At 43.6% G+C, this 15,194-nt stretch overlaps 2 protein-coding genes across 4 annotated transcripts in view; one reads left to right on the top strand and one right to left on the bottom strand.

Annotated features, from left to right (window-relative positions):
* The window catches only part of TTI1 (TELO2 interacting protein 1), a 45,298-nt gene extending 32,483 nt beyond the window's left edge, over positions 1-12,815 (bottom strand). The window contains exon 1 of the mRNA XM_004430414.3: positions 12,691-12,815. The gene's annotated coding sequence lies outside the window, so the exon portion shown is untranslated. The remainder of the gene's footprint in view (positions 1-12,690) is intronic.
* Positions 12,816-12,854: 39 nt separating this feature from the next.
* The window catches only part of RPRD1B (regulation of nuclear pre-mRNA domain containing 1B), a 57,063-nt gene continuing 54,723 nt past the window's right edge, over positions 12,855-15,194 (top strand). For 2 of the 3 annotated variants that reach the window (XM_087445285.1, XM_014787457.2), the window contains exon 1: positions 12,855-13,381. In XM_087445285.1, coding sequence (XP_087301411.1) covers positions 13,231-13,381 — 151 coding nt within the window. In that variant the 5' untranslated portion in view covers positions 12,855-13,230. The remainder of the gene's footprint in view (positions 13,382-15,194) is intronic. The other variant, XM_004430413.3, reaches the window with a different exon arrangement.

The following is a 15,194-nucleotide window of genomic DNA, read 5'->3' as shown; positions in this document are numbered from 1 at the left end:
TCAGGTCTGCACTAAAGTTAAAAATAAAGGGAGAAAATAAACCTACACAGAAGCATGGAGATGTAGGAGGGAATGAGGAACAATGGAATAGGTCATTATATATAAAAGAATATTAACTGTACAAAACAATAATTATGTCTTTTGTAGTCTAAGTGTATATATATAAAACCAAAATGCAAGACAACAATGCACAAAAGGCACATGGGGGCTGTGAAAGGAGTTAAGTGTATTAAGAGTCCAGCAGCATCAAGAAGCGGTAAGATAATTTGTATTAGACTATAACATGTTAACAATGCATGTTGAAAACTGTAGGGTAAGCTCCAAAAGAACTGTAAAAGAATATATACCTAACAAGTACAGAGAGCGCTAAAAATAGGATAATAAACATTTTTGATTTATCCAAAAGAAGGTAATAATGAGAAAAAAAGAAGCAAAACCAGTGGGTCAAATAGAAAACAATAAGATGGTAGACTGAAGCCCAACTGAAACAGTGATTTGTTAATTCAGAGTTTCTCAACAGTGGCACTATTGACCTTTTGGGGTGGATAATTGTTTGTTGGTGGAGGGCTGTCCTGTGTATGGTAAGATATTTAGTAGCATCTTTGGCCTCTGTCACCCAGATGCCAGTAGGACTCCCCCAAGTAACAACCAAAAATGTCTCCAGACACTGCTAAATGTCCTGTGGAGGGCAAAAATCACCTCTGGATGAGAACCACTGGTATAGAGTCAACATAATCCCAATCAAAACCCCAGATGGATTTTGTAGAAACTAACAAGCTGATTCTAAAAGTGATATGGGAATGCAAAGCACCTAGAAGAGCTAAGACAATCTTGAAGAACAGGAATTAAATTGGCAAGTTGTGGCAATGTAAGTTCTTACACCATCTGATTTCAAGAGTTACTGTCAAGGTACAATAATTGAAGGCAGTGTGTTATTGGCATAAAGACAGACAAACAGATGAATGGAACAGAAGAGAGTCCAGAAACAGCCCCCACGTATACAGTAGAGAGTCCATATGTAGACTTGCATACCTGACAAAGGTCACACTGAGATAAACTGGGGGAAAGAATGTTTTTTTCAATTAAAGTGGCTGTGTCACTTGGCTATCCATATGAAAAAATATATATGTCTTGATTCCATCTCACACCAAATTTAAATGTGAAATGCAAAACAATAAAGCTTTCCAAAGAAAACAGAGAAGAACATCTTTGTGAATTTGGAGTAGGCAAAGATTTCTTAAACAGGATACAGAAAAGGGCTAACCATAAAAAAAATTGATAAATTGGACTACATTAAAATTAAGAACTTCTGTTCATCAAGACACCATTAAGAGAGTGAAAAGACAACCCAGAAAGTGAGAAAGATATTTGCTATATATCTGACAAAACATTCATATTTATAATATAAAAGATTTTTTTTATAAATCATTGAGAAAAAAACAACCCAACAGAAACATGGAAAAGGACTTGAACAGACATACCACAAAAGAGGATATCTGAATAGCCACTATACATATGAAAAGACATTCAACATCATTAGTCAGGAAAATGCAATTTAAAACCACATTAAAATACCATTACACACCCAGCAGAAGGGCTAAACTGAAAAAAAGGGAAAAAAAAGAAAATACTAGGTGTTGGCAAGGATATGAAGCAACTAGAACTCTCATTCAGTGCTAGTAGGAGTGTAAATTGGTATAACTACTTTGGAAAACACTTTGACAGGACCTATTATTCTAAAGGGGAACATACGTGTGCTCTGTGATCTAGTAATTCCACTCTGATATACACTCAACAGAAATGCATACATAAATTTACCAAAAGATGTGTTCTGGAATGCACTATCCACAATTGCCCCCAAACAGAAACTTCCCAAATGCCCATCTATAATAGAACGGATAAGTTGTGGTACGTTCTCTTAATGGAATACTACACAGGTGAAGGTTTACCATAATCACAAATTTTCAAAGGAATGGCTCAGTAATATATAAAAACCAGCTTCTGTAAGGAAGACAGTATAACAAACTGCTACTTTGACATGACTATAAAAGGCAATCATATACCTTTATGGGATGGCCATGAAATCACACTTGTGTGACAATGTGACAATATGTCAATTACAAAGGAACTGTTTAGAGATTTAGAGCCTTAGGAATACTAGATTCTATTCCTATAAAATGCAACCCTGATTACTTAAAGTGGTGCTGCAAAGTTTGAGGTTTATGTAAGTGACGGCAACAGGGCATTCTGGCCCAGAAAGTGATCCTGGGATGAGGCCTTCAGAACAAGCTGACTCTCCGGGAGAACAGCGAAAACAACCCAGAGTTCAGCTGTGGCAGGCAGGGACTGAATAAACATAAGCCTGAATAATCAGTCCTTGACGGCCCATGGCCATCTACACATTTCCTCGATCAGTGCACTGCTACTGTGGTGGTGGAAAGCAGTCACGGGAGAGGTGAGGGAAGAGATCTGCAGTCGTAGTGCATGGGTGAACCCATTTCCCCTGGCAACCTCTTGCCCTCCTCCTCATCTCCTCCTGCCTTGTCACAGCGATGGGCTATGTAAGATCCCTGGTCCATGGCGTACAGGTGGTGAAGATGAATGGGACTATATGCGTACAGGTGGTGAAGATGAATGGGACTATCCGTACAGGACAGGTGCTACACTTTACAGACACTTGAAGGATAAGATGGTAGGCTACAAGGCACTTCTTACATCATACAATCAAGAAGTGAAAAAGGGAGAAAGACAAGAAGTGCAAAAGGAATTTGGAAGAAGAATGAACACCAACAGCGAAGTGTTCATGGTGGGGGGAGCACTGGGGTTGGGGTTGGGGGTCTACACACTTGGGGCTGTACGGGAAGGCTGCTCAAGGTGCAAACACCTGTCACTAGCAAAAGGCAGAAGGAAGAAAAGTCACAGCACCTAATCAAGGCAGAGGCAAGAGACAGAGATGCTGTCACAGCAAGCGAGCCATGCCTCTCCCAGGGGTGACACTCTGGCTTGGGGCCTTTGCACTTACTCCTCCACCATAAATCCTCACGGCTCGCTCAGCCCTTTCAGGGCTTTGCTCAAATGCAAATGCTGAGTGAGGCCTTTTCTCACCAGCCCTACTTAAAACTGCAACCCATGCTCACTCCTCCCTGCCCTGGCACTCCCTATCTCCTCTCCCTGCCTTTGAAATTTTACTCCCTGGAGGATGATGCACTTAGCATCATCCATCAAACCAGATTATCTACCTATTTATCTGTTTACTGTCTCTCTCCCCTCTCTAGAATATAGGCTCTATGAAGGCAGTGACATTTGACAGGTTTGTTTATCGCCTCTGGCACAGAGCAGGTACTCAATAAATGCTTGTTGAATCAAGTCACAGTCCAAGGTCTGGTTCTCTCACTGGTAGAGCTTTAATATCAGCCATGTCTGAACTGGATTCTGGGTAAAAACTGCCATACTCTCTTCTCTTGGGGTGAGTTATTCCTAAAGGTAGTTGATCTCATCCATCATGGGAGGATCTTGCAAGATTCATTCTCAGGGGGCAATCATAGCTGTAGATTTTTGCTGTTCTCCAGCCCTCTTTTAGGCTGTTTCCAGGACAGGGACAGAATGAGTATGAGAACATGAATCTGACTATCTAGGTTCTAGTCCTGGCTCTTGTAGTACCCGCCTGTGTGATTTCCACGAATTTCAATTTCTTCAATATAAAATAACTTGGTGGATAAGATGATCTCCAAAACGTCTAACTTTGAATAACCAGCATATGGATAGGAAGACTGACTGGGTTTAGATCCTAGAGACAGGAGTTCAGACATAAGAACTGCCAAAACAAGTTTTTGAATAGAAGGAAGAGAATTGGGGCCGGCCCCATGGCACAGTGGTTAAGCGTGTGTGCTCCGCTACTGGCGGCCCGGGTTCGGATCCCGGGCGCACACTGATGCACCGCTTGTCAGGCCATGCTGTGGCGGCGTCCCACATAAAGTGGAGGAAGATGGGCATGGATGTTAGCCCAGGGCCAGCCTTCCTCAGCAAAAAGAGGAGGATTGGCATGGATGTTAGCTCAGGGCTGATCTTCCTCACAAAAAAAAAAAAAAAAAAGGAAGAGAATTAATACTTGTTGAAAAAATCCATCACATGCCAGGCCATGTGCTATGTATTTTATGTACATAAATTCCTCATCCACAAGCCGAGTAACACAAGGCTCAGAGAGGTTAAGCGATGCCCACAGTCACACAGCAAGCAGTGTCACACCTGGAATTCACCTCAAGCCTGAGTGACTCCAAAAGCCGCATGCACTCTTTCCACCATACCAGAGGCTCCCAACCTCTGTTTATCAGAATCAAGGGGGAACAACGTAAGTACAGATTCCTGGGCCCTACACCAGCTCTACTGAATCAGAATCTATATTGGAGCGGGGTGGGGTGGGCTGGCAGGTATGCTTGGGAATCTGTTTTAAAAGTTTGCGAGATCAGTCTGACGACCAGCCAGGTGTGGAAATCCTGTACTGCATACCCTCTACACACACTCTGTCCTCTGAAGAATAAGAGTCAGGCGATCAAAGAGGAACCTGTTAACAATCTGGCAGTGTTCAGAGTACGCCGGAGCACCACTGCCTTGGGTTAAGACGACTGGTTCATTTGCGTCTCTCCAACTGAATGATATACTTTTTAGTGTTGCAGCTTTAATGTGGTTTTCCCAGCATCTGGTACAGTGTCTGCCAAGCAGTTCCCACTCACTGTTTGTTTAATAAATGAGTAAAAGAAGCTGGATAAACATTAAACCTCCAGCATACCCTGAAGTTTTGCAGCTTCCTACTCATCCTTTCTTCTAGGAGAAATGTTTCCTGGGCATATATCATGTGCTGCACACTGTGCTAAGCTCTTGAAGAGGGAAGGGAGATACAAAGTTACCTGGGGGTTCTAGCCCTGTAAGAAGGAGTGTACTACAGAAAGCTGCATCCAGAAAAGAGAAGGTGGCGGAGGGGAATCCAGGAGACGACCATAAACCCTTATAGAAATTACTCTGTCCTCTATAGAACACTGTGAAACAGCACCTTGTATTACACTAACACTATGTGCCTGTCCCCTCTACTAGGCCAGAAGTTCTTTGGTAGGCAGTATATTCCAGAAAAGTGGTTCTTAACTTAGAAAAAGGGTGTACCTCAGAATACACACACTAACCCTGCCTCCCCCACATTTATGCTCCAGCACTGAAAATTGAGATAAGCTCTCCAGGTGACTGATGTGTGTATATATATATTCCATTTATTTATAAATAAATATTTATATAAATAAAAATTCTCTCTATATATATACACACATGTATACACACATACATACACATAAATAAACAGGGAACTTCTGCTTCTGGGAAGATGGAGTAGATGTATATTTTCCTATTCCTTCTGTTAAGTATAACAAAAAACCCTTGACATTATATATAAAACAAACATGAAGACTGAAAGGTGGAGAGAAGAAAAGACTGGCTAGGGACCTCAGGACATGAGGAACGACACAGTAGTGAGTTCCCTGGGTTTTCTTTTTGCCTCACAGATCCCATACTTGGAGCTGAAGACACTGGCAACCTGGAAGCACCAATGGGTACAGATGCAAAAAACCCCAACAAAAGCCTGCTCTCTCCAGCCAAAGGACCAGGAAAGGGCAGCCTAGTGGGACAAAAAAATCTAGACAATAACTGCTCCACTCCAGCAAAATACTACAGAGAAAACTGTGGCCCCATCCCCACCCATGCCAGCAAAGGCTGACTGAGGAGCCTAGATTTCCACTCTCACGAGGCCATAATGAGGCACCACAACACCCACTCAGGGGTGGCATCAGAGAAGGCCAAGTAACAAATTCATGGAAACAGACAGTAGAATGGTGGTTGCCAGGGTCTGGGAGGTGGGGGAAATGGGAAGATGTTGGCCAAAGAGTACAAACTTGCAGTTATAAGATGAGTAAATTCTGGGGATGTAATGTACAGCATGGTGACTATAGGTAACAATACTGGATTATATACTTGAAAGTTGCTAAGAGAGTAGATCTCAAATGCTCTTACCACACACACACATACACACACACACACACACACACAGTAATTATGTGAGGTGATGGAGGTGTTAACTAACCTTATTGTGGTAATCATTTCTCAATATAGACGTGATATAGACGTATCAAATCATTATGTTGTACATCTTAAACTTTCATAATGTTATATGTCAACTATATCTCAATAAAGCTGGAGGAAAACAAAAGAGAAGGCCAAAGAGAAGCAGGGACTTCCATTCTAACCAGAGTTGGTAATTAGCCACATGGCAGAGATCACATGGAAGCCTGAACATCTACCCTCACTTGGCAGTAAGGAAGTAATCCTCTCCCTCCCCACTGGGGTGGTGTGAGAGCAGGCCTAGTAGAGAGTCGGGGCTTTCACTACTGCCCTGTGCTAATGATAATGAGGCTACCCCCAGTGCAGCGTCAGTGAATACCAAGTGGGGAGCCAGAACTCCCTTCCACCTGGCAATAATGAGGAGCCCTCTCTCTTGAGTGCCAAAGGAGGCTGAGTGAGGAATCTGGACTTCTTCCTGCACTTTGCAATAATGAGGTGGGGCCCCCCTTCTCCTGCCAGAGTGGTGTCAGAGAAAGCCAGCTAAAACAGAAGACTAAGTAAGATCCAGAGTCTCAGAACGTAAGACAAAAATGTCCAATCGAAAATCACGCATCGTACCAAGAACCAGGAAGATCTCAAACTGAATGAAAAAAGACAATCGATCAATACTTGTCAACACTGAGAGGACAGAGATGTTAGAATTACCTGACAAAGTTACTAGAGCAGCCACGAGTAAAATGCTTCAATGAGCAATTATGAACTTGCTTAAAACAAATGAAAGAGTAGAAAGCCTCAGCAAAGAAATAGAAGATATAAAGAAGAAACAAATGGAAATTTTAGAACTGAAAAATTAGGTAACAAATAAAAAGCTCAGTAGATGGGCTCAACAGTAGAATGGAGGGACAGAGGAAAGAATCTGCAAGCTGGAAGATAGAATAATAGAAACTATCCAATCCAAAAAACAGAGAGAAAATAGACTGAAAAGAGCGTCAGGGACTTGTGGGACTATAACAAAAGATCTACGAGTCCCAGAGGAGAGGAGAAAAAGCCCTTTTTCCCAGGGCTGAAAAAGTACTCAAAGAATTAATGGTTGAAAACTCCCCAAATTTGGCAAGAGACATAAATCTATATATTCAAGAAGCTGAGTGAACTGCAGACAGGATTACCCAAAGAAATTTACATCAATTATAATTACATCATAATTAAATTTCTGAAAACTAATAACAAAAAATCTTGAAAGCAGCCAGAGAAAAATGATACCTTGCCTATAGGGGAAAAACAATTTGAATGACAGTGAACTTCTCATCAGAAACCATGTAGGCCAGAAGGAAGTGGTACAAAAATTTTCAGGTGTTAGGGGGGCGGGGGGAAACGTATCAACACAGAATTCTATACCCAGCAAAAATGTCCATCAGGAATGAAGTGGAAATCAAGACATTCTCAGAGGAAGGACAACTAACAGAATTTGTCACCGGCAGACCTACGCTAAAAGAATGCTAAAGGAAATTCTCTAAACAGAAAGAAAACGTTAAAAAAAGGAATCTTAGAACGCTGAGGAGGCAGAAAGGACAAGGTAAGCAAAAATATGTGTAAATACAATAGGCTTTCCTTATTCTTTTGAGTTTTCTAAATTGTGTTTGATAGTAGAAGCAAAAATTATAACGTTGACTGATGTGGTTTTAAAATTACATAGAGGAAACATTTAAGACAATTATATTACAAATGGGGGAAGGTAAAGAGATATAAAGGGAAATAAGGTTGCTATACTTCACTAGAACTGGTAAAGACAAGTTACCTATACATAATGTAATACCTAGAAGAACCACTAAAATGGCTATACGAAGAGATACACTCAGAAACACTATAGATAAATCAAACAGAACTCTAAAAAATGTTCAATTAACCCATAGGAAGTCTGCAAAAAGAAAAGAGAGAAACAAAAAACAGAACAAATAGAAAACAAAAAATAAAATGGCAGACTTCAGCGCTAACATCAATAATTATAGTACATGTAAAAAGGTCTAATTACACCAACGAAAAGACAGTACTTGTCAGAGTTGATTAAAAAATATGACCTTCCTATATGCTGTCTACAAGAAACTTACTTCAAACATAACATAGGCAGGTTGAAAGTAAAAGGATGGAAAAAAAGATATTACCATGCAAACATTAATTAAAGGAAAGCAAGAGTGGCTATATTAATATCAGATAAAGTAGACTTCAGAGCAAAGAAAATTACCAGAGACAGACAGGGACATTGTATAATGATTAAAGGGTAAATCTATCAAGAAGACACAGCAATCCTAAATGTGTATGCACAAAATGACAGAGCCACAAAATATACGAAGCAAAACGGATAAAACTGAAAGGAGAAGTACAAGTGGTTACAAGTATAGGTGGTGACTTCAACATTCCTCTCTCAACAACTGATAGAACAACTAGACAGAAAATCAACAAAGATAACAAAAGAACTCAACACCACCAACCAACAGGATCGAATTGACATTTACAGCATACTTCGACCCACAACAGCAGAATACACATTCTTTTCAAGTGCCCACAGAAGAATGCCAAGATAGACCATATCCTGGGCCATAAAACAAGCTTCAACAAATTTTAAACAACCGAAATCATACAGAGTGTGTTCCCCAACCACAATGGAATCAAACTAGAAATCACTAACAGAGAGATAACAGGAAAATCAACAAACACCTGGAAACTAAGCAACATCTTTCTAAATAATCCATGGATGAAAGAAGAAATCTCAAAGGAAATTTAAAAAAATACATGGAAATGAATGAAAATGAAAATACAAAATTTGTGGGACACAGCTACAGCCATGCTGAGAGGGAAATTTATAGTACTAAATACATATATTAGAAAAGGGGAAAGCTCTCAAATCAGTAATCTAAACTCTCACCTTAAGAACCTAGAAAAAGACAACCAAAATAAATCCAAAGTAAGCAGACAGAAGAAATAATAAAGATCAGAATAGAAGTCAATGAAATTGAAAACAGAAAACAATAGAGAAAATCAATGAAACAAAGAACTGGTTCTTTGTAAAGATCAATAAAATTGAGAAATTTCTAGCAAGACTCATGAGACAGAGAGAGAGAGAGAAATTACTAATATCAGTAATGAAATGAGATAGCACTACAGACTGTAGATATCAAAGAATAATACAGGAATACCACAAATAACTTTACATACTTTTTACAAACTTTTACACCATACAAAGAAAAAAAAAGAAGAAAAGAAATCTCCAGGCCCGGATGGTTTCACTGGGGACTTCTACCAACCATTTAAAGACAATTGACACCAATTCTACACAGTCTTCTAGAAAAAGAAGAGGAGGAAACACTTTCCAATCCATTTTATTTATTTATTTATTTTTTTGTGAGGAAGATCAGCCCTGAGCTAACATCCATGCCAATCCTCCTCTTTTTGCTGAGCAAGACTGGCCCTGAGCTAATATCCGTGCCCATCTTCCTCCACTTTATGTGGGACACCACCACAGCATGGCCTGACAAGTGGCGCGTCGCTGCGTGCCCGGGCTCCGAACCCGGGCAGCCAGCAGCAGAGTGTGTGCACTTAACCGCTATGCCATGGGGCCAGTCCCCCCAATCCACTTTATGAAACTAGTATTATGCTGATACCAAAATCTGACAAAGATGGTTAAGTTCACACCCTCCGCTTCGGTGGCCCAGGGTTCACGGGTTCAGATCCTGGGTGTGGACCTACCCACCGCTCATCAAGCCATGCTGTGGCAGCGCCCCACATACAAAATAGAGGAAGACTGGCAACAGATGGTAGCTCAGGGACAATCTTCCTCACCAAAACAAAACAAAAAAAACCAATACAAAAATTAAAAAAAAAAAGCTGCAGACCAATTTCCCTCATGAATATAGATGCAAAAATGCTAAACAAAATACTAGGGAATATAATTCAGCAGCATGTGAAAAGAATTATACACCATGACAAAGCAGGGTTTATTCCAGGGCTGTAAGGCTGGCTCAAAATTTGAAAATCAATCACTGTAACTAATATTAACAGGCTGAAGAAGAAATCACATGACTAAACCATCCTCATCTTTCAGGCCTGTAAATGTTGAAGAGTCCTAGGACTCAGGCACCAGGTCCTTCTTCTTTCTACATCTATTCCTCCATAGGACCCCTACATTTATATCCTAGCCCAGATCTCTCCCTTGAACACCAGACCCATAAACCCAATTGCCTATGAGACATTGGACATGCATTTCCAACTGGACACGCACAAGTCTAAATTCCTACTCTTACTCCCCAAACCAGCTCTTTCTGCAATTCAGAAAATGCAAACTCCATTCTCATGGTTGCTTTAGGCTAAAACTCTCGGGGCCATATAAACTCTTATCTTTTACACCTCATATCTAATTTGTCAGCAAATCCTGTGACCTCTTCCTCTAAAATATCCGCAGAATCCGACCCTTGCTGACCACCTCCACCCTGGTCTGAGTCATTCTTTCACCTGGGCTATTAACAACAGCGCTGAACTGGCCTTCCTGCTTCCATCCTTGCGCTTGTACCCTCTATTTTCTACTTAGCCACAATGCTCCTCCTTTGCTCAAAACCGTACAATAGACTCTCATCTCATTCAGAGTAATATCCAAAGTCTTTACTATTGCCTACAAGTCCTCAAGTGATGTGCTCCCTGGCTACTATTCTGAGCTCATTTCTAGCTTTCTGGTCTATATCACTCCAGCCTTACTATCCTCCTTGCTGTTCCTAAAAATGCCAACAATGGTGTAACCTCAGGACTTTGCACTTGGTTTTCCCTCTGCCTGGATCAATATTCCACCACACAGCATATGGTTTGTTCTCTCATTTCTTTCAGGGCTCTGATCAAATGTCACCACATCAGCGAGGCTTCTCTGAGCAGCATATATAGTAGACTCCTATCCGCCCACACAGGCATCTTCACCCCCTTCACCCTCCTTGACTTTTATTCAAGGTACTCATCACTTTTTAACTCATTTCATACTTGCACGTTTGTTTACCCAGCTTCCCCTGCAGAAGAGAAGCTTCCAAGAACATGGATTCTCTCTGTTTGTTTGCCTAGAAGAGAGCTTCAGACATAGGTGCTCAAAAATTATTTGATGAATGAATGAATGAACCACTGGTTGGGAGTAAAGAAATTGGGATCAGATAACCTTGATTTGACTCCAGGCTTTGTCATTTCCTAACAATGTCCAAGTGACATTGGACAGATTACCTACCCATGTTTTATGTTTCCTCATCTATCAATTAGTGATAATAATCCCCATTCCATAAGACTGTTTGTAAAGGTTTAATAAAAGAATGTATGTAATGTGCTTAATCCACAGTGAGTTGGTATAAAGGCACTCAGTATATGACAGTGTTACTTAATACATAAAAATGGTCTAGATTTGGACTCAAAGGCCCTAGGTTATAATTACGACTAGATATTGTGTGATTTTGGGCTATTCATCTCTTTTATATCAACTCACTCAATCAGCTACGAATCAGGTGCTGGGGTAACAAAGACAGATAAGATGCAGTCCTTTCTCTCTAATCTCAGTTATGTGATGTTGGGTAGGTCACCCAACCTCTCTCTGCCTCAGTTTCCTCATTTGCCAAATAGGAATTCTGTAACACAATACCTATTCATAGCTTTGCCATGAGGATTAAACGAGTTACTACGTGAAAACACAGTGTTTTTCTAGCAACTGTTCACCATGTTAGGTATGATTACGATGATTCTTGTCTGGAGGAGGAGTAAAAGCATCTAAGCAAAGAACTACAATACAGTTGAGTAGAGCAAAAACAGGCATCAGCTAGAAGAACGTCTCCTAACTGGAGTCTGCCCACAACTGGGAAGTTCCATGACAATCAGGAAACTTTAAAATTCCATTATGTCTTCAATAACCTAACTCCCTACCTCCACCCCCTTAAGCAGTTAGAAGGTCAAAATTTCTCTGCTGATTTGATAACTGGAATTTAAAACTTTTTAAAAATAGGAAAAAGGTTCAGAGTCTTAAATAGTGTTCCTTAAAGAAGGTCAGTGGATCCACTGACTTCTCTGTCCCCGCTCCTCAGAAAGTTAACATAGTACTTAAATTTCAGAAACAGTCAACTGGACCCCCAGAGGGCAAGGGCAGCATGTAAGTCCCTGCATGAGCAACCGATTAAGAGCGGAGAGCACATGGCGGTGTTTCACAGCGGTGTTTCATGGCGGTGCTGTCACAGACTAAACGTCAGAACTGGACATTAAAGGGAGGTCTTGGAGGCCGAATGGGAGGCCACCAGGTGAGAGGTGGGCGTCACCTTTGGAGAAAGAACAGCAAGAGCCAAGGCGTGGAGGCGTGAAAACGGCACGTGGGTGGCTTGGCAGAACCAAAAAGAAGCTTGTGGGGGGCGCGGCCAGAGAGCAGGACGTGTATGGAGGAAGAGTGCGGCCTGGGGCCAGCCAGGTGAGGAAAGAAGCCCCCTTCCCAAACCCAAGTCGTGATCTCTCCGCCTCAGCGTCCCCTCAGGGTCCCCCTCTAAGGGCTCGCGGTTGCTGGGTTCCCTGTTGCTCCCGCCACCCTTCCCTTACCTCGTCTTCCAGCCTTTCCCTCACTCTCCCGCCTCCTCCTCCTCGCCGGAAGTGACGCGCTAACTAGCGCGCCGTACCGCGCCAGAAAGGTTCTGCGGGAGCGGGAGAAAGGGTTCCGCGGAGACTCACTGCGCCGGCGTGCGGGCGCGAGCGGAGAAAGCGCCTTCCGGAGCCCGCTCAAGTGCGCTCCTTTCCCCGTCTGCGGCTTTCGAACTGCCCTGAGCGAGGTTCAGAGAGGCCGCCGCCACTGGAGGGGCGTTTTTCCACAGCTCTGACACCTCCTGGTGTCCAGCTCCTCCGGCCCTTGCCCTTTGACCCCGCTGTGGCGGCGGGGTGAGAGGTCGGTGGCCATCTTGTGGCGGCGGCACGGGCCGCTGTTACTGCGGAGACCCATCCCCTCCCCCTCTTTGCCCCCCTGGCTGTCTGTCAGTCAGTAAAGAGTCCCCAAGGCCGTCAAGTGAGGCCCAGGCCTCGTGCGTCGCTCTTGCCGTCGCACTGGGCGGCCCAGGCCGCTCCCTGCTGGGCTTGACCGCTGCCACCATGTCCTCCTTCTCCGAGTCGGCGCTGGAGAAGAAGCTCTCGGAGCTGAGTAACTCTCAGCAGAGCGTGCAGACCCTGTCCCTGTGGCTCATCCACCACCGCAAGCACGCGGGACCCATCGTCTCCGTGTGGCACCGCGAGCTCCGCAAAGGTAATCACCCCCTCCCCTCCCCCTTGGAACCTCCCCCGGCGTGTCTTCTCCCCCACCCACTCCCGAGGCCCCTCTAGCTTCTTAACTGAGCCTTGCTTTGCAGGCCCGGGCATCCGATTGCGTTTCTGAGGTTGGAAACAGTATTATCCCCATGTCTCGGAGCACGAAATTGAGGCCCGGGAAGGTTTAAGGTACTGGTCCGAGGTTCCACCGACCAGGGCTCAGGTACCCGGATGCTCCAGCCCTTTTTCCCCTCAGGCTCCTCCTGACACTTGGGACCATTATTATCTGGGCGGCGTTCAGCGCCTTGTTGAGGGCGCTGGCCTCAGCCTGTCGTGTGCCAGGCGCTTTGCTGGGCATTTGGCGTAAGAGCCGGCGGACTCGGGAGTAAGACTGCCTAGATTGGGTCCTGCGCAGCCACTTACTTGCTGAGTGATGTCGGCGTTTCTTCATCTCTGTCTCGTTCCTGATCTGTAAAACGAGGGCAGGGTAGCTGCCACCTACAGAGCCTTTATTCTGTGCCAGCCCCTATGCTAAGACCTTGACGTGTATCCTCGCACTCCCTCTTCAGAACGGCCCTGTGAAGTGGATAGGTGCAGTTACTCCCATTGTAGAGAGGTTGAGGGGCCACACCACCTAGACCTTGCCCATCAGGCTCCTCTTCTCATGCAACTTGCACTGATTCTAGACCTTGCTCAGGATCTGACAGGGGGACATTCACGGAGCTCAGCCTGTCGTGTGCCAGGCCCTGAACTGGGTGCTTGGTAGCACGTTGGCTCTAGAGGCCAACTGCCTGGAAGTTAAGCCTGCCTTTGCCAGTTACTGACCCCAGCAGCTTAATCTCTGTCCTCGGTTTCCTTATCTGGAAAATGGAGATGATGATAACTGACATTTACTGTGCTTTTATTATGTGCGAGGTGCAGTACTGATGTCTTTACACACATTGTCATTTTCTGAATTCTGGAGAGTGCGGTGAAGTAGGAACTTTGCAGATGAGGAAAAACTGAGGCTCAAACAACTCGTTGTGAGGAGTAGACAGGATAATCGAAATGAACATCTAGCGTGGTGTCAGGCACAGTGTGGGCATTCGATATGTACTGGTGAGGTGGGCTCCTGATTACTCAGTGTGAGACATGGGCTTTGCCCCCAAGTTGCTTACAGTCTGGTGGGGGAGGATGGGCATCTGCACAGCTATCTGATGCCCCCTGAGTTCCCTTCAGAAAGCTGAGGAAGTGAAGCTTAGAGCTGTTTTGGACAGCCTATGTGGTAGGCCCTTTATAGCATGGGAAGTAACTTTGCGTGTGTTCTCTACTGTCTGTGAGGTGGCGATTCCACCCTCTCCTACAGATGAGGAAACTGAACCGGCTAAGTGGTATTTTCAAGGCCTTAGAACTGGTGAGGCTCAGACTACATCAGGCTGGCAGACACCAAAATCCAGGATTCTTTCAGGAGACTCGGTTCTCGCCCTCTAGCAGAGACACCCCCCCATATCATGTGCATTACTGAGATAGGGGTCCTCTCAGCCCTCTGGGCAGTTGGGGGATAGAGCCTGGGGCTCTCCAAGCCTTCTTCCTATACTACACTGTGCCATTCAAATATTATTTCCAACATCTGAGATGTGAAAAAATGAATTGCTTCTACAGGATACTATCTGGTAGGATCTCAGAGACAGGTCAGAGTCCATCTCAAATGTCACTTCTTTTGTGAAGTCTTCTTGATTCCCCACCTCACCCTATTTGAGTTATTGAAAATAACAATTTAGAGAGCGCATTTGTTTATGAAGCTCCTTTAACCCTAATCTCATATGTTGGAA

This window comes from Ceratotherium simum, chromosome 21 (genome assembly GCF_057802395.1).
Source record: "Ceratotherium simum simum isolate JZ-2026a chromosome 21, ASM5780239v1, whole genome shotgun sequence".
In the NCBI taxonomy this organism is placed as follows: domain Eukaryota; kingdom Metazoa; phylum Chordata; class Mammalia; order Perissodactyla; family Rhinocerotidae; genus Ceratotherium; species Ceratotherium simum.
Note: the sequence above shows the minus strand (reverse complement) of the source record. Positions and strands in the feature narration are given on the sequence as shown.